Source organism: Leopardus geoffroyi, chromosome A2, assembly GCF_018350155.1.
Source record: "Leopardus geoffroyi isolate Oge1 chromosome A2, O.geoffroyi_Oge1_pat1.0, whole genome shotgun sequence".
NCBI classification, from domain to species: domain Eukaryota; kingdom Metazoa; phylum Chordata; class Mammalia; order Carnivora; family Felidae; genus Leopardus; species Leopardus geoffroyi.
Genome location: NC_059331.1, coordinates 101620539 through 101647615, shown reverse-complemented (window position 1 = coordinate 101647615; position 27077 = coordinate 101620539). Strand labels below are relative to the sequence as shown.

The following is a 27077-nucleotide window of genomic DNA, read 5'->3' as shown; positions in this document are numbered from 1 at the left end:
CCCTCACCACTCTGTTTTTAAAGACAACCTACTAGGGGCACCTGAGTGACTCAGTCGGTTAAGAGTCCAGCTTTGGCCCAGGTCATGATCTCAAGGTCTGTAAGTTCAAGCCCCGCATCAGGCACTCTGCTGTCAGCATGGAGCCTGCTTCAGACTCTCTATCCCCTTCTCTCCCTCTGCCCCTTCCCTACTTATGTGCTTTCTCTCTCTCTCAAAAATAATAAATAAAAAAAATTTTTAGCAAAGACAACCTACTGTATTCCTAATAATCTGTCCTAACCTTTACCAGTCAAATCAACTAGGTCCCTAACTGATGATGCATTTTTTTATTAACTGCATAATATATACCATCCTCCAACCTCAACCTCATTAAGGAGATTACAGTTTTCTGCAATATTTTAAATAGTTTAAAGTGAAAAGTCTGGGGTAGCAAAATTAGCCAAATTTTATGATATACCAACCCTCTTTTACTTAAAAAGCAAAAACAAAGATGGGGCGTCGGGTTAGCTCCGTCAGTTAAGCGTTCGACTTTGACTCGGGTCGTGATCTCGCGGTTCGTAATTTCGAGCCCCACGTCAGGCTCTGGGCTCACAGCTGGGAGCCTGGAGTCTGCTTCAGATTCCGTGTCTCCCTCTCTCTCTGCTCCTCCCATACACACACCATCTCTCTCTCAAAAATAAACAAACATTAAAAAAAAGCAAAAACAAAGAAACAGAACACTTTCTCTTTGAAACACGAAGGAATACAATGTAAAAAAAATTTTAAAGAGTTTAAAACGTCATTAATGTCTTAAAATTTAAAATGATAATATGACATAAAAAAAAAAAAAAAAGATGGATAGCTTGGTGGTTAAGAGGATTAGGTTCTAAAGTCAGGTTGCCTGGACTAATCCCAGATCTGCTCTACGTTAGCTGGAAGAACCCAGAAAAGTTCAGTCCTCACCTGTATGTGGATATAATACTATCATTTCATCCAGAGACTTGTTCTAAGTATTTTATACATATTAACCCATTAATCCTCTCAATAACCCTATGGGGTTCATACCGGTATCACGCTCATTTTCTCAACACCCTCTCACCTCCAGAAGTTATATAACTTGCCCCAAACAGCGGAGGGTGGCAAATATACCACCCCAAAATATGGTGCTTGAGCATAAGGATTATTTTGAGCTAAAGGCACTTGAAAAATAGCAGGTGCAAGGAGGGCGCTCTGACCTCTCCTTTCCTTCCCGAAAGCAGGAGATAAAGCCCCCCTCTAGAAGATGCCAGGAGGAAAGAAGAATTCTTATCACCAGAGGTGGAGAGTCAAGGCCAAGAGAACTCTGTACAAACAGACCCTGTTAAAATAACTCTTATCTTCCTTGAGTCTCCCCACACAATCTACTTTTCCACAGTGGCCTCTTTGTTCAACCTGGTACATGAGCACATGGGTTTTGCCATTTCTTTAGGTCTTCATTTTCTTGGGGGGGCGGGGGCCTCCTGTGTACACATAAAAGCCTGTATGCTTCTCTCCTGTTCATCTGCCTTTTGTGTATTTACGTCTCAGGCCCAGGCGCAGACCCTGAGAGGAGAGAGGAGAATTTCTGCCTCCCCTGTAATGGAGACTCTGGCAAACTGTAGAGCCAGGATACAGAGCCAACAAGTCTGGCTCGAGTCAGGATCTCATCTGCCCTTCACTGCAGTGTCTCTGAGGTGTTCCTGAGAAAGAAGGGAGGTGGTGTGATCAATGAGAAGAGAAGGAAGACAGGAAGAGAGAGCCAAGGCTGATGCTGGCTGACATCCTCACAACTTCAGGAGAGTAACTAAGCTCTCAAGATAGTAGGCATGCAGGGATTTTTCATGGAGGGGGGTGAAGGGGTAGAGCTTTGCACCTAGAGACGGGCTCAACACTCATGGACACTGAAGGAGAAGAAAGCCTCAGCAGACATCTATGGGACTCGTCTGGCTTGGGTCATTTGAAAAACGGTGACCACCAGCTGACTTCAAATTACATCACTGTCCTGGAACGATGACGGAAGTGATTCCTCACCATGACTGCCAGGGACACTAACATTACAGGTGAGGTATGGTGCAGGGACAAAACCCACCCAACTCAGTCCAAGATGGTCCTGGGAAAGCACCCTCCAAACACAGCATGTCAGCTTTTGGGAAAGTGCCCCCTCAGAGCTTAGGTGTATCAGAGGGAGCAGCTAGAACATGAGAGCAGATGAGGGTAATAAAGTGCTGGAAATTCCCTCATGAATTAGCAAATCTGAAAGTTTCTGTGTCTTCCAAGACTCGGCTAAAAACTGCTTCATAAACCAGCGTCTCTTCTAGAAGAGGAAAGGTCCACAGCAGATAAGCTTCAGCCGCTGAGGCAGAAGACACTGGAAACTAGGCCCATGTTGGGCGAGCTACAACTGAAGCATCCATATGCTTTGAGCTACCAGACAGTGGAGATTTTAGAAGGACCAGCAACAGGGGGTTTTCAGCTGTGGTTAAAACTTACCTCTGAAATGCTGCAATGTCGCAGGCCACACAGCAATTTCAGGTGCTTCACCAGACAGGTGAAGAAGATATATGAAGAGCATTAAAAGTTGCACCTGCTCACAAAGACGTCTGTGTACTACACTCACATCCTTTAAATGACTATTTGATTACAAAAAGAGGAATGTTGATTTCTAAACATGATACAAGAGAAAACAGCAAAGCTCTCTGCACATGTGTTAAGACTACAGAGAAACACAGAACAGAGTTTGGAAAATCAGGCTTTGTTGAAGCACATTTCTGAGAGAAGAGTTTTGTGTGAAATGCTTAAAGAAGCAGACCAGAGGCATCCCTGAGGTTTAGTTAGTGAGGCTAATTCAGGAGGTAAGAGGGAAGCAACACTGGCAGCTTTCAAGGAACAGAAGTTGGGACTGATGGAGCCAGTTCAGACCTGGAAGCTGAGGCATAAATTCTTGATGCGATAAGAAGGGCCAGAGGAGCGGTCATGTGCATGGGACCCCAGTTTATACCCATCAGAAAGTTCCCCAGAAAAACCACTGGTCCTGGTCAAACAATGCCTCACTATTTTGCCTCAGGCACAGGGGATGTGGACAGAGAGAAAATAATGCTGAGCACCCAAATTATTGCCCCTGTCCTAGGACATAGGCAGCAGATTCAGAAAAACTGCCAGAAGGGAAGGGGAATCTGCCAGCACTGCAGATCCTGGCCTGACAGAACTTGACTGTGTCAAAGATGGGACATTCACAGGTAACATTTAGCTGCAAGAAAAACTGTAATCTGGTCTTCCAGAGATTAAGGCCTAGAAATGGAAGAGGGCCAGATGGGTGAAACGCTCGTGTCCTTTCTGTGAGAGACCAGATCCTGAAGAGAAGGGCTGAAGAGGCAGAGACCTACCCACCCAAATTTGTAAAAGTGTGGAGAAAGAGGCATGGCACGAACCCAGCTCTGAGAGGGCCGAAGCTGAAAATTCAAGATCACCTTTAAATCCAAGGCACCAACCTCCACTTTTCAAGACATGTGAAGCATTTGTCCATGCAAGGGGACCCTGGTCTGACTGGGCCAAGATAGAGATCCTAAGAGGAAGGAAACCAGAATCTGGAAAGAGAGATACCTGAGAAACATCTGAGGGAGCAAATACCCTATGAGTTCATGCAACTCCTCTCAGGGAAAAAGCAGAATTTGGCGGGAGGAAGTCCAGAGTGGGAGAGGATGTGAGTTACGTGGGAACACTGGGTTTTAGCTCATCACCCCTGGGGACAGAACTTCTGGGAAGAACTATACAAAGACTGCAAGTCTCTTCCTCAGGGGAAAGACACACGACACACGAAGGAAATGATATTTTTCAGAATTCGCCTTGGAAAGAGCATAGTATTTGTTTGAAAGAAATTTTTTTAAAGCCTCCAAAATAGTAATAACTGCAGGTATCAATTTTATAATAGAAAATAAACCCATCTTAACAAACATTTAGGAGACACTATGTAACATATTTCGATTTAAAAAGTATACTTCATTCAGCAAATGATTTATTGGATGCCTGATTTAATTTCAGATGCTAATTTAGGAGGCGAGGTTTGCTGCTATTTATAAAACAGAACTTGACTTTATCAAGGATCCTTCAAGACTTTTGGTTTTTGCAACTAAAAAGGTTGACCAGCTTATCAGATAGAAAAAAAAGAGACGATTTTTACACATATAATTTGAAGGATGCAGCCAAAGTAAATATAAGAAGAGTGTGACTTGACAAAAATATTCTAAGTGACTGGGGAGCTTTATTTTTATAGATTTCATATACATAAATTAATTCAGGTATTAGTGAGAATTAAAAATCAATCACATAATTTTAAAGTAAACTTTTAAAGGAACAATAACTCATCCAATTATGATTTTGTTTCTGTAAAAGGCTCACCTAAAAGGACAAATCCATCGGCTTCTGTCTCTGGTACTGTGGGCTTTTTAGATTCCGGAGACTTTCTGAAGAAGTGAAACATTGCTGCTATCTGAAACAGAAACACCACACAATGTCAGATTCAGAGCAAACTGTAAAAGTCTTAGTAAAATGCCAAACATAAATATATCACAATGATTACTTTAAGGAATTCCATTACCAGACTTAAAAACATAAGCCCTCTCTTGGTGTCAGAAGACAAATAGAGAAATTAAGGGGCACAGACTTCCAGTTCCAAACCACACGTGCCTTGAATCATGCAACCTCTCTCAATTTCTGAACATGCAGGAAATAACCCAAGAAATTATTATACGTAAAACTAAAATCAACAGGTAACCCTAGGATATGGAACGATCTCACTAACTATAAATCAGACACTGCAATGGGAAAAGAAAAAGTAAACGAAACAAAAACCTGTCCAGGCTTCTTGTCATGCCAGGGTCATAAAACTGAGGCCACCTTAAAAAAGAAAGGAAGGCACTTCAAACATCATCTACAGTTAGTTACTTGATTCAGACACTCAGGATTGTATCCACTGCAACCAACTTTAAATTGCCATCAATGCAGATCTTTGTGTTGGCAAGACTGTGTGCTGCCCCAACACACACACACACACACACACACACACACACACACACACACGCGTGCGCACGTCTTTCCTCTTTACACTCAGGGAGGAGGACACCGACTCCTAGAAAACAACTGGGAAAGAAGCTGAAGGGAACGCAGGAGGACACATCACATTCTGAGGACAGTCCCTATAAGCAAAGCAACGTAACAGCAAAGAAAGGAAGTCCCGCTGGCAGAAAGTGCTCCACACTTTAGTTTTCAAACATTCCACCCATACCAGAAAATCAAGCAGGGAGGGCAAATAAAGATCCTATCTGAGCAAAGGCCTTCTAGAAACTGAGAAGTGTACTGGGGTTTGTGGAGGTCGATACACCCTTAGCTGCAGACCTGGGTGGACGGTAAAGGAGCCGATTTGTTGACAGAAAACATATTTGGCCAAGTTCACTTTTAAAGAAATAAAAACTGGGGCTCCTGGGTGGCTCAGTCGGTTAAGCGTCTGACTTCGGCTCAGGTCATGATCTCACGGTTGGTGGGTTCAAGCCCCGCTTCAGGCTCTGTGCTGACAGCTTAGAGCCTGGAGACTGCTTGAGATTCTGTGTTTCCCTCTCACTATGCCCCTATGCCAACTCATGCTCTGTTTCTCTCTGTCTCAAAAATAAACATTAAAAAAAATCTTAAAGGAATAAAAACTGGAGAAGAAAGGGGCTCCTGGGTGGCTCAGTCGGTTAAGCGTCTGGCTTTGGCTCAGGTCATGATCTCACGGTTCGTGGGTTCAAGCCCCGCATCAGGCTCTGTGCTGACAGCTCGGAGCCTGGAGCCTGCTTCGGATTCTGTGTCTCCCTCTCTCTCTGTTCCTCCCCTGCCCTCACTCTGTCTCTCTCTCATTCTCTCAAAAATAAATAAAGATTAAAAAGAATTTTTTTTTAATTAAAAAGGATAAAAATAAAAATTTTAAAAAAACTGGAGAAGTAAAAGACAAAACAGTTCAGTAAAAGAAAAGGAATAGCCTCTGAAATCCTCAAAGAAAACGCTTACTGGATATAGTGACGGGTCCAAAAGAAAGGTCTGGAGATAGTGTGGCACCCTCAGCAGAGGACAAGGAGATACGGCTTGTGTGGAACTGGTGAAGAAACGAGGTTAGATGCAAAGCAAATGCAGAAGATGAAAAGACAAAGAGTGACATGCTAAGAACAACTGAGTAAGATCAAGAGAAACCTGTGCGAGGAAGAAACGGCATCAGAAGAGAACTGGTTGGTTTACAAGCAGGAATGTAAGAAAAGAGAGCTCAGATTCCAAGGCTTGACAGACTGGAAAAGGCAACTGACTTCCCAACCCCAAGCAGTTGAAAATGAAGCGGAGAAGGCCTCTGAAAGAACAGCTGATTAAAACTCAACATTGGGTCAGGATCAAATCAAGAGGACACAACGGCTACACCTGATATTAAACCTCAATGTGGATCAATGTGGCACATAGTAAATTCCTTCACTTGGGATAAAATGTTTCAGGAAAAACAGACGAAGAGGATAAGTCTTCAGCTGAAGGTTGGCAGAAAAAAGGTACCCTCAAATAATTAAAGGGAGGAGGCACATGTGGGGTGAAAAAGATGAGAAATGTAGCAAATCTGAGAGATCTCTAGCAAAAATTGTAGGTCTGGCTATTGACACATGAAGCTGATTGGAATCAAGCTGGGAAGCCAACAAAATTTTTGAGAGCTGTGTGGCCAAAATGACTACTACTAGTCTGGATTAAAACAGGACTATGACTACTGGATTTTTAGGACAACCCTATAGACAGGAAGCTGCCAGAGAAAATTGCTCAACCCCCAAAGACAGCCTATTCTCTAGGGCCCACTTCAGTGGGAGCCAAGGAAGTTAATGGAAAAGGAAAAAAAAAAAAAAGAGAGAACAACGGATTGGGAGCCTCTCCCGGGAAGCAGAATCTGGGCATAATTAATGAACATCCTCCAAACCAAGGTGGGGTTCCCCCCCAAAAGCCTGCTCAGTGGGATTTCAGAATTGCTCCCACTCCATGACAGTGGTGTATCTCCAGTTCCTCCCCTTTCTGAATGGGAGTGGTTTGGGCAGGGTGTTTCCCAGTTCCACCAGAGTGGGAGGGGACATAAGGGACAGGTCTTCTTAATTCAGGAATTCTCCAGACCAAGAGATGGCACAAGAGGGCCTGATGGGACGATAAGGGACTTCAAGCACTGCTGTGACTGAATGGGGCAATTTGGGTTACTCCCCTTGGGGAGGGGTGAGTTATTTTGCCTACAATGAGAAGAGCTGTTACATGTGATGACCACAAGTGAGAACCACGGAATCATTAGGGTTGTTCACTGGCTCTCTGCCTTATGGAGCCCTAGGACTACAGTTTACTTCCCTCCTTGGAGGTAGGTATGGCCATGTGGCTTGCTTAGTTCACTGCATCACTGGGGTGCTACAGCAAGGGGCTTTGCGAACACAGAGAAAGAGAAGCCCTTTAAAAAGTGGTTCCTGTTCTAACATATAAAGATAAGCCTTCTAACAGAAGGACTCAAATTTCCAACACTTTTCGTGTCTGGCCACAAAACAGAAATGGAACAAACGTGGAAATTACAAAAGTGGTTCTGGTAAGTCAGTCTCAACCCCCAAAGTTTAACTATGTTATTACAAAACCCAGACCAAACTCCGGTAGTGCAAGAATCTCCTTTTATTTTTTTTAATGTTTTTTTAATGTTTATTTATTTTTCAGAGGGAGAGAGAGCGCAAGCAGGGGAGGGTCAGAGAGAGAGGGAGACACGGAAGCAGGGTCTAGGCTCCGAGCTGTCAGCACAGAGCCCGATGCAGGGCTTACAAACCATGAGATCATGACCTGAGCCGAAGTCAAATGCTTAACCGACTGAGCCACCCAGGAGCCCGAAGAATCTTTTTTTAATTAAAGTATTTTGTACAGCAGTTATAACTTAAGTGAAGCATTTAAGTTTTTCATGACCCAAAACAATGAATTTAAACTATATACAGGCTGCATCAGTTTGTTGTTAGTATGACTGATTGGCGATCATAATATTATAGCCCCTTCTTTTAGAACATTATAAACATCAGAAAAGAAGGGATGACTTAGGTTCCAAGAGTCAAGAAACTTCCAGGCAGGGAAGAAACAGAAGAATCAGTAAGAGAAAGGAAGCAGAGACAGTATGAAAGAGCTCAGAATGGCAGCAAAAAATAGTTTGCTACAAATATTCATCTGAAACAGCTCTAAAATTCTTACAAAAGTACCAATTACCCTCACACCCATCACTCCACCAATGTGACCACCACTCAACTCCCTCCTCAGGATGTTTTCACGTGAAAATCACGTTCCAATTTTACAATACGAGTCTTGGGATTCCCTTTTATGATGAACAGTACTGCTGGCACTAATAATTCTTCATTCCACAAGTATCTAAAGTCAGTCCATCCATGTATCTTTATAGAAATCACTCCGTGCACGAAAAGACTATGCCCCTGGACACCATGATGTACAATCAAATTATCTTTATCACATGATATTTTTTCCTATCACTGAAATACACAGGTAGGTCCCCACTCCAGCAGCCAGATTGAGTTGTCTTGCTTAAGACTAGAAACGAGGGAGGAAAAGAGGAGTAACTAAAACCCTACTAACATTTACTGAGCTCCTACAGTGTCAGTCACTATACCAGAATGTCTTACGTATGCTATCCCGTAACTCAGAGACATCTCGCCATGCACACCCAAGTATTCACAACGTGTAAGCAGAAGAATTGAAGTAGATTAAGCATTGGTCCAAGTTTATGTGGCCGCTAAACAGCACAACTAGAATTTTAAACCAAGTCCTCTCGGAACCAACACTTAAAGTTTTTCATCAACAAAGCCCCACCCACGGACAAGGAGCCCTTCACACTTAGGAGGCTTGTGTTGGACTTTAATATAACGGCTCCCAATATTAGTCACATCCATTTCATTAATTCCATTTCTATCTTTATCCATCTCTTCTTTCCCAAGCCTTGCTCAGCTCTAGGTTCAAAAGACATTTACTAATTCCACAACATCTAACTTCAAGAACTTCATTTACTTTCTATTTAATAAACATTTATTAAGTGCTTAGGCCAGATACTGACTGAGCGTTGCAGACACAAGCATTCAACTTCTATCCCGGATGAACAAACACTGCAGCCTCAGCCCACCACATTTCTGAGGCCATCCACAGCAAAAATGAGAGTAATTTAAGAGCCCTAATCCCCAAGCGGAGGAAGCTGGTAACGGTCCTGCTGCCCCAAGCGGAGTTTATGGTAAACCCTAAGCACTCATGCTTCTGATGGACGTGGCCTTCACAGTTGGGCTTCTGCTCGGACTTCCCAAGTATATTCTGGTCTCATTTCCTTCCTTACAATTTTGAATATTTTAAGAATTATCTATAATAAGTGAACTTTACACTCATAAACAGGAAAAATACCAACATTTATAATTAAAAATCCCTGAGGAGCCAGCAGCAGCATTGTTACCTGACTGAGCTGGGATCCACGCCAGAGTGAATGTCTCCTAGTTCTCAAACAGGGGAACCCTGGAGCTACTTGATAGAGATGGGGGACAAAGAATTCACTTGCCCAAGTCACAGACTGGGAGAAAATACTTGCAAGTCACATATCAGTTAAAGAACGTGTATCTGGAAAACATATAGAACTCTTAAAACTCAGTGACGAGAAAACAACTCAGTAAAAAGTGGGCAAAAGATATGAACAGACACTTCACCAAAGATGGCACACAATCACACGAAAAGATGTTCAACATCCTTAGTCATTAGACAAATGCAAGTTAAAATCTCAGCGAAATACCACTATGTACCTATTCAAATATTTAAAACTTTTTAAAAGGCTTGCTGTGCTAACATAAACACACACCTAGCATATGACCCAGACTCTCTACTTCCAGATATTTACCTAAGAGAGCTGGAAACATATGTCCACACGTGTCCACAAAAGTCATACAGCATTTTTAGTAATAGCCAAAACCTGGAAACAACACAAATGTCCAAAACCAGATAAATGGCTGAATGGTGGCATATCCCTATTACTGTTTAGCAATAAAATGGAACGAAGTCCTAAGATATGCTACAACATGCATAAATCTCAACATAATCATAATAATAATGATAAGCTGAGTGAAAGAAGCCAGAAAAGAGTTCATACTGTATGATTCCATTTATATGAAGTTCTAGAAAGTGCAAACTAATGTGTAGTGATGGAAAGCAGATCAGTGATTTCCTGGGGAATGGGGACATACAGGGAAGGGGAGAGGAAGGAGGGGTTATAAAAAAGCATAAGGAAACTCTGGGGGTGATGAATATGTCCATTATGGTGATCACAGGGATGGTCTGAGGGGTACCAACAGAACTCAAAACTCATCACACTGGACACTCTCAATATGTGCAATTTGTTGTATGTTTATAAAATACCTCAATAATACTATTTTAAAAATTCATTATTAGCACAATATTCTAGATGTCATATAAACGTTCAGTTCACAATGATTTGGAAAATCATCTCAAATCACTTAAACCACTGTGTGTGTGTGTGTGTGTGTGTGTGTGTGTGTGTGTGTGTGTGTGTTACAGATAGTCTTTGTGTAAAAAGCAAAATGCTTCTTTTCTCTGTGCATTCACACAGGACTGAAAAATAAAAGGACAGTGTCTTCACTTCTAATGGTATACAGAGACTGCATATAAAAGGGCTAGCCTGATCACTAGGCAAGGCAGACCCTATTGTTCTGAAGGGGCACAGAGCAGGGTAGGTAATGTATTTATTTTTCCCTATTATTTTAAGTCTTACCTTTTAAGTAATATTACCCATGACAAAAGATTAAGGCAACATGGTTTTCTCAATCTGATGATCTTCTTTCCATTTCAACAGACTTCTAAATAATGTAAATACATCAAATAGACTACAGTTCCTATCTGTGACTGATCAACAACAGCCATTTAACTGTAATAATAATAACATACAAGTTCCCCCTGCTATCTGAAAGTAGAGTGTTTCTATGAAACCTTTCATAAGCCAAAATGGCATAAAGTGAAGAAGCCATTGCCATTAATTTACATGGAAAATTTTTTTCAACATTCCCAAACCCTAAGATAACCTCTCTTGGGCTTTTTTTGGATACCTTAGGATACATCTTGCGAAGGAACACACAGAATAAATGCAGATGAAACCCAGACGCTCACGGACTCAGTTTAGAGCTCTGGTGGGCTTGATGCTGAGATTCTGAGTGTAGTGCCCAGGCAAGGAGCTCGGCAGGGTCACTCTCACTGCTTAGAGTGCACGCTGCCTCTAGAATAGCCCATAGTAAACAAACACTGAACATATTTTCACTTTTCTCTTTTTCTCATAGAAGTGAAAAATCCTCTTCAGATTTGTTTCAAGTTAGCAAAAACGAGTACTAAGGTAGGTCTTCCACAAGAGCAACAGCAGCATGCATAATATGAACTTTCAAAACGCAGGGGATACCTGTATGGAAACCTGCACGCGCGCGCACACACACACACACACACACACACTGTTTTTTCTTCATATTTGCTCCGGAAGGATTCCAAAAGGATCAGTGAGAATTACAAGAACCCTGCTGGACTTCACAAATAGGTAGCCTTGACTCCCAACTTCACCTGCTGGGTACAGTACAGACACAAACAAAAAGAAGGAAGGCCTTTCCTGTAAGAAGGGTCATGATGAACAAAGAGCACAGTGTGTTTAGAGGACAGCAAAGGGAGTGACCTCAACAGAGGCATGTAGATAAGCAGCAGAAATCAAGACTGCAAAAAAAAAAAAAAAAAAAAAAAAAAAAAAAAAGACATCAAGAAATCAAGACTGCAAAAGAAAGGTAGAGACAAATGACTGAAAGGGCTGAAAAGTTAAGAAAATGTTAGACTATCCGGAGTGGCATATCAGTGTTTGTTTAATGTTACTGTACAGTCTAGGATCTTGAGGAAATTAGTGTTTCAGAAAGATTAAGTTTAAAATGATATGCTGAAGAGGCTGATTGAGAGCATGGAGTTAAAAAGCTAGAAAGTTGTAGCAAGAAGGGAATGGATTAGGACAGGAGACATCTGAATGAAAAAGAAGGGATGTGCAGAACTATGGAGCAGGGCCTAGGGACTCTGGACTCTACAAAACACAGAGGGAAAGGAATTAATACAAGGGGACTGAAAGTTCAAGCCTGACAGACTGAAAAAAGTGATAGAATAAGAAAAGTAGGAAAGGGAAGCTCATTTTAAAAGAAGAAAACAGAATGTTTTCTGAAATTCCATTTCAGACAAGTCAGATGTAGGGAACCAGCGACTGGTACAAATGTAAATATGTAAAATGCAGTCGGGAAAACAGGACCTAGTGCCCCAGAGAAAGGGAGCATGTAGCACTTAAGCATGTAAGTGGTAGCGAAAATCAGGAACATCAGTGTTATTACAAACAGAAAAATGTAAAAGTTCAGGGACTAAGATCATGATCTCTAAGATCTCAAATTATACTATGAAAACACACCCCCTAATTATCACCAAAGTGATGTGTACCCTCCCTCTTCTTCAAATTTTCAAAAACATACTTGGCTGTCTTATCAGGACTTAGATGTTAACTCGACTATATTGTTTCACGTTTCAAAACTGCAGAAATGACTGACCTCTTCAGCACAACCCAGGGGTGGTAAATTCAAATGCAGAGCAGCTAAGTACGAATGAAGCCAGCCTCCTGTGAGACAGAAGGAGTTTGAAGAGAGCGTGGGCCCGGGCTCCCACAGGCACCTTGAGAAAAGGAGGGAGGGAAGGGGAGAGATACCCAGGGAGCCGCGAGGAGGAGCCCTTCACCAAAACAAGGCTTGTGAGGGCTTGAGTCAGGAACCAGGGCAAAAAGCTTTTGAAGGTTTTGAACTAGGAAAGCCTGGAGTCCAATTTGCACTGGCTGTTATGGGCAAGGCTAAAACAACAATAACAACAGTAACCACTACAAACAAACACAGGACCACGCTGAAGCTGTGGCTGGCTCATCTCTCCCCCATGGAGAGGATCTCAAAGCATCTAGAAAGCTCTCTCCTGAAGATCTAAAGCCACCTCAGTCTGAAGGGCCCCTGTTAACACCTGTGAATGGGCCCAGGAGGCTGGGGTTACCTACTGCTGCTCCATCTGGCCCAGTCCTTAGAGAACCTTCTAGCTGAATAGACCTCAAGCAGCTTTTTAATGTCATTTTAGCTGATATGATTTACTTGTAGTTCTTTAATAATCTGTTTTAGCATCTTTTTTTGTATATTCTTTACAGTATGTCTCTTTACTGTATTTGTTTTATACTACTTATATCCTTTCTGTAGTTTTCCTTGTTTCTTAAAAAAAAAGAACAGGCTTGTTAATTATGAAAGTAATTTCTATTTTGTGTGTAGAGAGGAGACAGGAATGTTTATTCTTAGAAAACAAAAATACGGAAAAATATATACCAAACCTAATCGTTGTTGCTACCAGGATGCATGGCCAGTTTATATTCACTTTATAGTTCTTTTGTGGTAATTGAATTTTTCTATTTTCTATTAAAAAACAAAACAAAATAAAACACATGGGGCGCCTGGGTGGCTCAGTTGGTTGAGCATCCACTTTGGCTCAGGGTCATGATCTCGCGGTTCGTGGGTTTGAGCCCCGCGTCAGGCTTTGTGCGGATAGCTCAAGAGCCTGGAGCCCATTTGGGCTTCTGTGTCTCCCTTTCTCTCTGCCCCTTCCCCCACTCAGGCTCTCTCTTTCATTCAAAAATAAATAAAAAATTAAAAAGAAAACCACAACAGAAGGCACCTTTGGCATTTCCAATCACAGTTCCATGTAGGAATGTGGGCCCAGTATCACCGAGTCTGATATTTCAAGAGAAAGCAGAAATCAGATTATTTTGGAAAAAAATCTACTCTTTAGCTGATAGCAAGAAACTCAAAATATGTAAAAATACTCCAGAGACTGAATAAATCTTCCACAAACTGGATGTGGCCTTCAGGTGCAAAATTTTAAACCTAGGCCAGGAATGGGCTTAATAGCTTGCATCTGATCAGTATAAAGAAAAATTGTGAAAGGATTTGGAATTCAGTGAATATTCTGGCTAGCTTATCCATCTGGGTTATTGTAACCTTTGTTTATCTTTGACTAGGTTATATTACAACTCTGTAGGAGGTAACCTGTAGAAAATGGATAGTCATGCAAATAATTCCTGTCCACAGAAATGTATCTGGTAGAAGGCATCAATTACGGCTTTGTGGGAGTGACCAGTTTTACATCATTTATAAATTCAACATTCCCCCTTTGACTATAAATATGCGGTAATACTTTGAGTTCTCTTTTGAAGTAGTTATATCTTACTAGTTCCCTGCTTAATGGACTCAGTAAAGTCTCTGGCAGATTTTGTATCTGTATAAAAAAGAGGACTCTAAGCTCTTTTTAAATTTATCCATTAACTCTGGACTATCAATTAGGATTACCCAAAGATTCTCCTCTGTTTTGCCATCCCACATTGGTGTTTTATTGTTGAAGGTTTGTGACATTGATGTAATAGGGGAAAGGTGCAGACATCTGGGAGGATAAGCAAGAGGGGAGCAAGGAAAGAAACTGATGTCACAGACAAGCTCCCCTGAAGTGTGAAAGCCAATTAATTAAACTGAAGCATTAACATAAATTTTATTTCCAACTCTCAGATTTTTTAACTGCTCCACCCCCCAAAAAGAAAAAAAGCACTCAGAAAAGGAAAAAAACAAAGAACTGAATCTTGGATCTATAGCTGTGTTTCAAACTGCAGGTCCCGACCTATTAGTGGAAATAAACTCAATTTAGTGGGTCATGACCACATTTTTAAATAGAATGAAATAGAAAAAAAGGTGCCTGGGTGACACAGTCGGCTGAGCATGTGACTCTTGATTTCAGCTCAGGTCATGATCTCAGCATCATGGGATCGAGCCCCACGTCAGGCTTTGTGCTGATTGTGGAGCGTGCCCCTGCATCTCTCTTTCTCTGCCCCTCTCCCCTGCATGCTCTCTCTTTTCTCTAAAATAAAAAGAAAGAAGAAAAGGAAGCAAAAAAGATTATCAAGAGAGCATCATATATGGTAAAAAATGTTTTACGAACTTTTGCCTTTGGGTGCATGTGCTAGGTCATGATATGAAATATATTTCTTAGTTCAGGTTACAGGCGAAAGAGTCTCAAAGCCACTAATCATACTTTAGTGCTCACATACACCCTAAAAGAATTGTGAAAAATTATGCATCCCTGCATTTTTTAAGGTAATATCTAAAATTTTCCATCGAAAATTATAAAGGATGTAGTTTCTAGCACATTATAAATATCCACATGTTGAAAAAAAAATGTTGTAACATTCTTTTAAACTTATCCAATGGAGGGGCTCCTGGGTGGCTCAGTGGTTAAGCATCTGACTTCGACTCAGGTCATGATCTCATGGTTCGTGAGTTTGAGCCCTGCATCAGGTTCTGTGCTGACAGCTCAGAGCCAGGAACCTGCTTCGGATTCTGTGTCTCCCTCTCTCTCTCTGCCCCTCCCCTGATCACACTCTGTCTCTCTCTCTCTCTCAAAAATAAATAAATGTTAAAAAATACTAAAAATAAAAATAATAAATAAATAAATAATTTATCCAATGGAGGGGGCACCTGGGTGGCTCAGTCAGTTGAGCATCTGACTCTTGATTTCTGCTCAGGTCATGATCTCACGGTTCGTGGGATAGAGCCCTGTCAGCGCAGAGCCTGCTTGGGATTCTCTCTCTCTGTCTCTCTCTATGCCCCTCCCCTGAGTGTTCTCTCGAGCACGCAAAATGAATAAAAATTTTGAAAAAATAAACATCCAATGAAATCTAAAAGCCAGAGCATTTTAATATCCACCATCAACCATTTAAAAAATAGGTGAACAAGCTCTTTTCTAACAGTAAGAAATTTTACATTGTTCTTTTTTCTTCTTGTAGTAGTATTTTCATTCCATTTCTGCTGGTCTGGAGTAGCTCACAGATGCCCTCAGCACGCACCAGCGCAGCTTTTATGACGTACCCAGATGAATACAGAGTGGTGGTGGTGACCTCACTGTGAAGACTGCCTGCCCTCTAATATAACACTTTGAAGCTTTTCACTTGTCACCTAACCGGAAAGTGACATCATGTGCATATCTAATAGCTGTTAAAAATTGAAGATATAGGATTTAATAAAACTCACTTCCCTAACATGACCCTATCGTTGCTTTTAGCAAATTGATAAATTAAACAGGTATGATTTTTAACCAAAACAGAATACCTAAAATACTTATAAAGTTGGAAGATCTCAAGCTACGAATTGATAATTATATAGCATCGGGCAAGGCAGGATTCTGGAAGAGTGGAAAGGAGCTCCAGAGGACTTCACAGTGCAGATTCCAACAGGGCCCAGGCTGGCACTTTTTTTCTTCATTTTGTAGTTTTTTTTCCTGGATCTGGGTTGGGGGGTGTTTCCAGTTGATCACCACAACTTGATGACTTTTAACAGCTGGCTTTATTTGCCACAGAGGCTGCAGCTGATAATCTCAACTGCCAGCTTCTCACTAGTGTGGAAGACACATACCGCTCAGAGCTGTTGCCATAATAATAAGATCCCGCTATCATGGAAGCATTATATAATCCAGAATTACTAATTTTCTGGAATTTTCTCTAGCAGAACTGTTTTTCAAGCGTATGATAAAGTCATCTTGGAAAGTCACAGTTGGCCCAAGAAAATTTTAGGATAGAACCTTTCTTCTCAGATCCTTTTTCCATCATTGCATACAGATGGTTTCAGCAAGGGTAAAATGGACCTGATGCAATTTTACTCTCCTCCATTACTTTGTAAATAAATATGACCCCCAAAGTCTCTGTTAGAATCGTCAGGGAAGCTTTTGTGTAGTTTTGTTGTTGTTGTTGTTGTTGTTGTTGTTGGATTCGGGGATTTTCGTTGGTTTGTTTTCCTTTTAATTAGCTGTCCTTTTATTTTTGGGATCAAGACTGGTATCCTGATAGTGGTAAGAATTGACTGTTTTCTTCCTTTACTGCCCCTTATTTATAAAACAAAATAAAAAAACAGAACAGCATAGTAATGTCTCCCCTGATTCTACTAATTTAGGAAGGTAAAATCCCCCATTACATTAAACCAGGGTTTCTCCATCTCTTCACTCTAAGCATTGGGATAATTCCTCGCTGTAACCTGTAACCTGTTCCTCTAAGGATGGGTGCGATCACCTAATATGTGATGCACTCCAGTCAGCAGATATCTTAATTTCAAGAGGTTTTACCTTCTTAAAAAAAAAAAAAAAATCCCTTTTTAATGCAGCACATGTGAAAACCATAGTTTTTTTTTTTTTTTTTTTTCTAAAGAAAGATGCTATGGGAATGCAAGCTGGTGCAGCCACTCTGGAAAACAGTATGGAGGTTCCTCAAAAATCCAAAACTAGAACTACCCTGCGACCCAGCAATTGCACTACTAGGCATTTATCCAAGGGATACAGGTGTGCTCTTTCGAAGGGACACATGCACCCCCATGTTTATAGCAGCACTATCAACAATAGCCAAAGTATGGAAAGAGCCCAAATGTCCATCGATGGATGAATGGATGTGGTATATACATACGATGGAGTATTACTCAGCAATCAAAAAGAATGAAATCTTGCCATTTACAAATACGTGGAAGGAACTCAAGGGTATTATGCTAAGTGAAATTAGTCAGAGAAAGACAAAGATCATATGAATTCACTCATATAAGGACTTTAAGAGACAAAACAGATGAACATAAGGGAAGGGAAACAAAAATAATATAAAAACAGGGAGGGGGACAAAACAGAAGAGACTCATAAATATGGAGAACAAACTGAGGGTTACAGGAGGGGTCCTGGGAGGGGGGATGGGCTAAATGGGTAAGGGCACTAAGGAATCTACTCCCGAAATAATTGTTGCACTATATGCTAACTAATTTGGATGTAAGTTAAAAAAAAGATAAAAAATAAAACAAGTTAAAATAAAAAAAAAGAAAGATGCTAAATAGTGTGAAGAGATATAGAAATTTAGAAGATAAAGCTGTTGCCTTTTAAGAGCTTGCAACCAAATTTTGCTTATGATTTATATCATTTGGGTCTCATTCATTCACCAAGAAGGTAATTTAGAGTCAAATTTTAATGTCACCCTGACCGTAAAGTAATGACACAATGATATGTTTTTATGTTTTAGAAAAGCTACAAACATAATTCTACCTAAATGCCACCAAAAAGCCATTTAAGTTTTTTTTATTAAGTAAAATAAAATTGCTTTAAATAAACTCTACCCCTGACGTGGGGTTCAAACTCACAGCATCAAGATTAAGAGTCACATGCTCTACCAACTGAACTAGCCAGGCATCCCAAAACCATTTAAGTTTTGCTTTAAATAACACAGATTCCAACGAATACAATACTAATTTCTACCCACTGCATTCAATGTTGCTACTCTGAAATAAAAAAAATCCTGAAAAAGACTCCAGACAACTCTATCAAAAAGCATCTGTTCACATAAAACAAATATCTTGGGGCATATTTAAACAATGTTCTATGGGAGAATGCAGTCCTAAGGGAGAATGATGTACGGTCACACCTCTTTACAACTCTCTACAGCACAGAGAAACCTAGAATGAATAGAAATAAGAATAATAAAACATTCAGTGCAAGTCTTCAAATTGCTCTAGCTGCTCACTTAAATACATTTAACACATAACAGGAACCATCACATTCAGCTTCCAAAAGGACTCACTCCCAAAATTGCCTATAAAAGTCTCCATTATTTGACTTTCTTTTCTTTTCTTTTTTTTTAACTCATAAACAACAGATTTATATTTTATAATTCTGGAGGCTTGGAAGTTCAAGATCAAGATGTCAGCAGATTCACTGTCTGGTGAGAACTTGCTGCCTAGTCCATACACAGCTGTCCTCCCCCTGTCCCCTCACATAGAAGCGGTCATTTGACTTTCAAAACAACCTAAATGTATCATCAAAAGTCTCTACCTGCTCTCCAAATAAAAGCAAACTGCTGGGGCGCCTGGGTGGCGCAGTCGGTTAAGCGTCCGACTTCAGCCAGGTCACGATCTCGCGGTCCGTGAGTTCGAGCCCCGCGTCGGGCTCTGGGCTGATGGCTCAGAGCCTGGAGCCTGTTTCCGATTCTGTGTCTCCCTCTCTCTCTGTCCCTCCCCCGTTCATGCTCTGTCTCTCTCTGTCCCAAAAATAAATAAACGTTGAAAAAAAAAAAAAGAGAAAGCTTTAAAAAAAAAAAAAAAAAAAGCAAACTGCTATGGGGTTACTTGCCTGGCTCAGTCGGTAGAGCACGAGACTCTTGATCTCACGTTCATGAGTTCAAGCCCTGTGATGGGCATGAAGCCCACTTAAAAAACTAACTAAATAAACTGCTAAAATCTAGTCATTTGTTCACTTGTTCACTTTTTAATTCATTCAACCAACATGTTTTTTTTTTTCTTTTTTTTTTTCAACGTTTTATTTTATTTTTGGGACAGAGAGAGACAGAGCATGAACGGGGGAGGGGCAGAAAGAGGGAGACACAGAATCGGAAACAGGCTCCAGGCTCTGAGCCATCAGCCCAGAGCCCGACGCGGGGCTGGAACTCACAGACCGCGAGATCGTGACCTGGCTGATGTCGGACGCTTAACCGACTGCGCCACCCAGGCGCCCCTCAACCAACATGTTTTAAAGGCCAAATACCAGCCAGGCACAGTGTTATGCCCTAGAGAAACAAAACCAGACAAGGCCTTTTCTCCAAATTCAAGGGAGTCCCCAGTCTATTTGCTGCCTTCTGGCCTGCTTCTCTACCACCTCCTCTGTGCAGGTGGGTACGAAGCATGGTGCTGAGACCTGGGTAAAAACAGCACTAGCACAGCAAGTAGCTAACAAGTCGCTAACAGTCTAGTCAAGAGGTATTGCTATCTGTCTGAAGACTTGCTTCAGACTCCCAAGGAGGTAAAAGGCTGGCTGTTTTACCTCCTTCCCAAGTTTTCATCAAAATGCACATAAAGAAGACAAAACCTGGCAACAGCTCTGTCAACCATATGTCAAAGTCTGACTCAAATTCCCATCAGTGCACAATCACAGGGGTCTGACCAAGAAGGACAACGGAGCCAGAATTCATTACTATACTCTCTGCCACTTTTATATCTTCTGAAATCCTAGCCACTGAATGGCCATTGTAAAACAGCTTAAATTTGTTTTTGACTGACTGATCGTGTGAAAGGATGAAGAGTATTTATGGTAATGCCTTAAATATAAATAGGTTTTATGTACGCCCAAGCTAACAAAAGAATAAAGAAACCCCATCAGAAACCAGAAAGGACATGGGTCTACAAATCCGCAGGAGTATATGCAAGTACTGAAGCTAATGTTTTCCCTATGGCCACTGCGGAGTTCTAATGGCTAAAAGTCTGGGTTTTAATGATCTGTGCCCCATAGGGACAAGGACAAAGTCTGGGGCTCAAACACCTTGGGAGGTAGGAAACACGAATCTTCTCTGAAGAAACACACCCTCAGACTAAATCTCAAAGAAATCACCCAAAACTTCCAAGAAATATGAATTCATGATCAAAAATGACTATACAAATGAACAAACAAGCCAGAGCAAAGGTAAGTCAACAGAATCAAAAAACTCTACAGAATGAGACCCATTAGGACTGTGGGTGTCAAAACTAGGTTATAAACAGATATACTTTATATCCTGTAATATTTGAAGAAATAAAGGAGACCAGAAACTATGACAAGAGAATATCAACTCCTAAGACCTAGGAGTTGATAAAAAAACAAAAAAACAAAAAAACAAAAAACAAAAAACAAAAAAAAACCAAACAAGGTTTCCAGAAACAAGCAAATAAAAAATAGTATTGAAATAAGATACAGCAAATAAGTCACAACTTCATAAAGAATTAGTAAACTGAAAGATATGAAAGAAATTATCCAGAATTCAAAGAATCAAAACCGATGAATTATAAAACAGAGGTCAAGAGCACACGAGAACGTCTTATTTCTAATCAGAGTTCTAGAAGGAGTTAGATAATAAGAGAGAGGCCCTATTCAAAGGGATGATGGTTGAAAATGTCCCGATGCTAATAAAACAAGAATTACCAGATTCACAAAGCACAATGTATCTTCCAGCAAACTAAATGAGAGAAATCCACATCAGGATATATTATACAGTAAAACTGCAGAACACCAAAGACAAACTGAAGATCAAGCAGATAGAGACATGAAAACTTACAACATAATCACAGTTTCAAAGAAAAGTAAGTATTATAAGAGCAAAGTAGTATCAAGGTAGTTTTGAAAGATAGGAACTCTCCATTTAGAATTCTACACCACAGAAAGAGGGGTAAACCCATCCTTTGAGAACAAGGATGAAATAAACATATTCAGAAAAATACATACCCATGGAGTTTATTATCAAAGATTCTCACTAAAAGAACCTCAAAAAGAGGGGAAATGATACCAAAGAAAAGGTTGAGATGTAAATATGTAAATATGTAAATATGAGATGTAAGTATGATAAATAAGTAAATAATTCTAAGTCGGTACCAACTGCATAAAGCAATAATAATGCTAAATTTGTGAGGTTATAAGAAATCAAGATAGAACTAGGGGCGCCTGGGTGGCTCAGTTAGTTAAGTGTCCAACTTTGGCTCAGGTCATGATCTCGTGGTTTGTGAGTTCGAGCCCCGCATTGGGCTCTGTGCTGACAGCTCAGAGTCCGGAGCCTGCTTCGGATTCTGTGTCTCCTCCTCTCTCTGCCCTTCCCATGCTCATGCTCTCTCTGTCTCTCAACAATAAATAAACATTAAAAAATTTTTTAAAAAAAAGAACTAAAACTCTAGACAGCAGCATAAAAAATAGGGAGAAAGGTAAACAGAGATACAGGTTCTTGTCGTGACACAGAGTACAGTAACTTTAGACTTTAAGCTCAATATGCATGTTAAAGGGTGACCACAAAAATTGTAAAAACGATACATAACATTTAAACTAATAGGAGGGGTGTCTGGGTGGCTCAGTCAGTTAAGCATCTGACTCTTGATCTCAGCTCAGATCTTGATCTCAGCATCATGAGTTCATCATGGTTCATCAGAGCCATGTTGGGCTCTGTAATGGGCATAGAGCCTAATTAAAATAAAACAAACAAACTACTAAGTAATACAAACGAATAAAATGAAATTAAGGAAAAAAACTTGAAGGTCAATTCAAAAGAAGGCAAGAGAGGGGAAAAAATAAACAACAAAAAAGAAGAACACAGGATGCACAAAATGACTATAAAAATGAATCCAAAATATCAATAACCACAATCAATGTAAATGAACAAAAGATAGGAAAACTGAACCTCCAGCTACAGGCTTGGGATTCTAGCTCTCAAAATAAATTAAAATTAAAAGTAAAAATATATATACCATTCATGATAGCAACCAAAACAAGGTAGCTAGAAATAAATCTAATCTAAAAATCAAAACTTTTCTATAGAAAATGATGAAACTTTTTGGAAAGATGTTAATAAGACCAAAGTAGGTCAAAAAAAGTAAAAGTTGTCCTTATATGTTACTTCTCCTGAAATCAATCCAAAGAGTCAATGCAATCGTGATCAAATCTCAGTATGATCTCTCATGGAACTCAACAAGCTAAATTCGTAGACAGCTGCAAAGAGGCGAGAATTATGAAGACATTCCTGAATAACACAAGATAGAAAAACTTGCCCCCCAGACATCAAAAATTAATACAGGGCCAGAGTATTGAGGAGCCTGGTACCGCTGGCACAGGGAGAAACAGACCAACAGAACAGAACCAAAGCTCAGGAACAGACCCACACATATAGGAAAACCTAGGTGATGCTGAAGGTTTGTTGTTGATGGTGATGTAGTCAATAAATGATGCTGGGACTGAAACGAAAAAAACTCACAACAATGGGTAGCTCAGTCGGTTAAACATTCCCCCCCCCCTTTTTTTTTATCTATTTAGAGAGAAAGAGAGAGAGAGCACACAAACGAGCAGGGGAGAGGCAGAGAGAATCCCAAGCAGGCTCTGCACTGCCAGTACACGGCCCAACATAGGGCTCAAACTCATGAACCTGTGAGATCATGATCTGTGCTGAAAACAAGAGTGGGATGCTTAACCTACTAAGCCACCCAGGCTCCCCAAAGCATCCCACTCTTGATCTCAGGGTAGTGAGTTCAAGCCCTGGATTGGTCTCCACACTGGGCATGGAGCCTACTGAAAAAAAATACAAAAACAAAAGAAATTGGATACCTATCTGACAACATACATAACTCAATTCTAAATGATGGATTATTTTTAAATATGAAAGACAAACTATGTTTTTAAATACATAATATCTTTAAGAGCTTGTTTTAAAAGATTCTTAAATGAGAAATTTTAATTGACTTTTTCAACTATATTAACAAAAGGGGGAAACATTTTAAATATATTAAAAGAGTTCCTTCCAATAAAAGAAAGGGGGGAAAAAAGGAAAGAAAGAAAAAAAATTGGTAAGTCAAAAACTCGGAAACGCAGTATTGCTATCCACACTAATACAGAAAGCTCCCCAAAATTAGTAAGAATGGGGGCACCTGGGTGGTTCAGTCCATTAGGCATCCGACTTGGGCTCAGGTCCTGATCTCAAGGCTCAACTCAAACCCTTCACTGGGCTCTGCACTGACAGCTCAGAGCCTGGAGCCTGCTTGGGGTTCTGTGTCTTCCTCTCTCTCTCAGCCTCTCCCCTGCTCATGTGTGCACGCATGCGCACTCTTTCTCTGTCTCAAAAATAAGCACTAAAAAAAATTAAAAATCAGCATAAAAGAACAAAACACTGACACACACAAATGTCCAAAAAATATTTGAAAAGCTGTTCAATCTTATTAGTAATCAGGGAGAGCAAATTATGACCACAAGAAACTATTTTATCTCCAACAGATTAGGGATAAAAAACTTTCAGAATTGCCAAAAATGTGCATCAACTGAAATTCTCCTATACTTCTGATAAAACAATAAATTGGTATGACTAGTTGGAGTTCAGTATAGTTGACCTTTGAACAATGTGGGGATGGGGTGCACACCCTACCCACCCCTACAGTGGTGGAAAAATGAATATAACTTTTGACTCCCTCCAAAATTTAACTACTAATAGTCTACTATTGACAGGAAGCCTTACCAGAAGCCATAAACAACTGATTAAAACATATTTTATATGTTATATGTATTATATACTGTATTATTCCAATATACTAGAAAAAAGAAAATATTAATTAAAAAAACTTTTTTAATGTTTATTTATTTTTGAGAGAGAGAGAGTGCAAGCAGGAGACAGGCAGAGAGAAGAGGCAGACACAGAATCTGAGGCTGGCTCCAGGCTCCAAGCTGTGAGCATAGAGCCCCATGAAGGGCTGGAACTCACAAACTCACAATGAGATCATGACCTGAGCTGAAGTCGGATGCTTACCCAACTAAGCCAGCCAGGCATCCCCCAAAAAAGAAAGGGTTTTTTTTTTTTTTAATTTTTAGTGTTTATTTATTTTTGAGAGAGAGAGACAGAGCTTAAGCTAGGCAGGGGCAGAGAGAGAGGGAGACACAGAATTCAAAGCAGGTTCCAGGCTCTGAGCTGTCAGCACAGAGACTGATGAGGGGCTGGAACTCACCAACCGTGAGATAATGACCTGAGTCAAAGTTGGATGCTTAACCGACTGAGCCACTCAGGCTCCTCTAAAAAAGAAAGTATTATTAAGAAAATCTTGAATAAATACATTTACAGTACTGTACTATATTCATAAAAAAAAATTGGAAACAAGTGGACCTATGCAATTCAAACCTGTGTTGTTCAAGGGTCAACTGTATTTGGTTTTACTAGTAAAGTTGGAGACACACATCCTAAGTTCTACTGATATACCTCTGCATAAGTATACCCACTAATAGGTACAAAAATATGCATGCATAGCAGCCCCATATGCAATCAAAATGTCAGTAACACAGCAAAACAGCTGAATAAAAAGAATGAACTCACCTACATATGTCAACATGGATTAATCTCAAAAACAACCAAAATAAACAAGTCAAAGGATATATATCCTATGATTCCATTTATAGAAAGGTCAAAAACAGCAAAATCAAACATACCATGTAAGAATGCCAACACGTGTGATAAACTATACAGAAAAGCTTAGAGTGCTGAACACAAATTTCAAGATAGTGTTTATTTGTGGCTCCTCTAGAGGGGAATATAACTGAGGAAGCACAAACTACTAATTGGCTAAATTCCATTTCTTCAGCTGAATGAGTTCATTTAATTTCTCTGGAAACTATGCATAACAGCCATATATACTCTTCTCTGTGCATTATGTATTACACAATATATTTAAATGACTCCAAAAATATCCAAAAATATGTTTTAAATTATTTTCTTGTTCATCTTTCTGTTGTTGTTTTTTTAAAGGCCATTGGTATGTGAAAGTGGTCTTTTAATTATAATAAAACAATGATATTAGCATCTGGTACATTAAGGGCTGCTTTTTTTAAAAACTGCTATTAAAGATATTCATGCCTACCTTACCCTTTATAACGCACATCAACTTGTTTCCCAAAACAACAGTGCGCAAAATAAGTCAAGGTTTTGCACAAAAATATAAACTTTATGCACTTGAGCCAGTACAACCACCATTCTTGTATACACTAACTCACATGCACCCTGCATCTGGCTAAAGAAATCCTTTAAATTTGTTTTCGTGACAGCTAAATTAAAAGACAAATATATTCAGCTAAATAAACACTGAGGGAGGGTATCATTTTAATTATGGCACATCTATCTTAAACTGCCACATGAAATCTCAAAAAGAATCTTCTTTGCTTAAGGCAACTAGGAGACTAAATTAGGAGCCTCCGTCTAGTGCCTGAATTTGAATGGTGACCACTCAGCAGGCTCTTTAAGCAAATTCAAGGACTCAGTTTCCAAAAAGTGATAATACTCCAATAAAAAAAGTTGTTGTCCGCCCCCCCCCCCCCCATTTTCGCAGTAGCGTTGGCAGGTATTTTTATGAGCGCTCATTCTAGAATATCCCTGGCAAGGCAGTACCAATTCCAGGAGATAAAGCTCTGAAATCAACATTCACATGAACCAGCTAAGGTTTTAAGAAACCCCCCACCCCCGAATCTCGTTGAAACAAACATTTTATCTTCGAAGCCTCCAACGTCCTGGTGCGTAGAGGGCAATGTGGGGGGAAGATTGCCGGGGAGTTGAGTCCGTGAATCACATGGACAAAACTTAGCTGGGATCTTGCAAAACATTCATATTATCTAACCCTTTCACTTCGTGATAAGTAAACTATGTCTCAGGGAGAAGCGCACCTGCTCAGGATCTAACATATTTAAATTCGTCTCCTCTCCTAGCTCAGTGATCCTTACCCCCACCCATTCTGAAAAGCATCAATTTGTTGCTAACACGCAGGAGGCGAGAAAACTCGCACTTCCTTAGTGTGGCCAGGTTGCAAGGGCTAGAAAGAGTCGAGTATTAGGTCAGCCCTTCTTCTAACAGGTGGGAAACCGAATGGTAAGTGACGCAGCTTAAGCGGTTAAATCACCGACCGTCAGCACCTAGCAGCAAGAGCGTGACAAAAACAATGTAAGATCACTGGAGACCCCACTCCCCGTCTCCAGGAGGGCAGGTGTCAAAAACACCCGATCCCTCCATTTCAGCAAAGAATCCCGCGCTTCCCACGCAGAACCGGGAAGAGGGGAGGCGGGGAAACGCGAACGGTCTATGCGCAGCACCAAGAACGCCGCGGCGGGGCAAGCACCGAGTCCCGCCTCTCTCATCTGCATCCGTCGATAGGGGAGAAAGAGAAACACTAAGGTTGCGGCGCCTCCCGCGAGAAGAGGTACCTGAGGCTAGCGCCGCAGTCCCCCGTCGCTACCGCACCGGAGCCCAACACCCTGCTTCCGGGGTCAAATCCGGCAGGGAGGCCCGAGATCACTGTAGGGAGCCTCAAGCCCCTCCCCACCCAAGCCCCGCCTCCACTGCCCACTCTGCGGAGGACCCG

At 40.7% G+C, this 27077-nt stretch overlaps 1 protein-coding gene across 1 annotated transcript in view; it reads right to left on the bottom strand.

Moving 5' to 3' along the window:
* The window catches only part of UMAD1 (UBAP1-MVB12-associated (UMA) domain containing 1), a 221073-nt gene extending 194010 nt beyond the window's left edge, over positions 1–27063 (bottom strand). Inside the window, exons 1-2 of the mRNA XM_045494913.1 lie at positions 26920–27063; positions 4393–4483 (exon numbers count right to left, since the gene is read on the bottom strand). Coding sequence (XP_045350869.1) covers positions 4393–4474 — 82 coding nt within the window. The 5' untranslated portion in view covers positions 4475–4483; positions 26920–27063. The remainder of the gene's footprint in view (positions 1–4392; positions 4484–26919) is intronic.
* Positions 27064–27077: the final 14 nt, after the last annotated feature.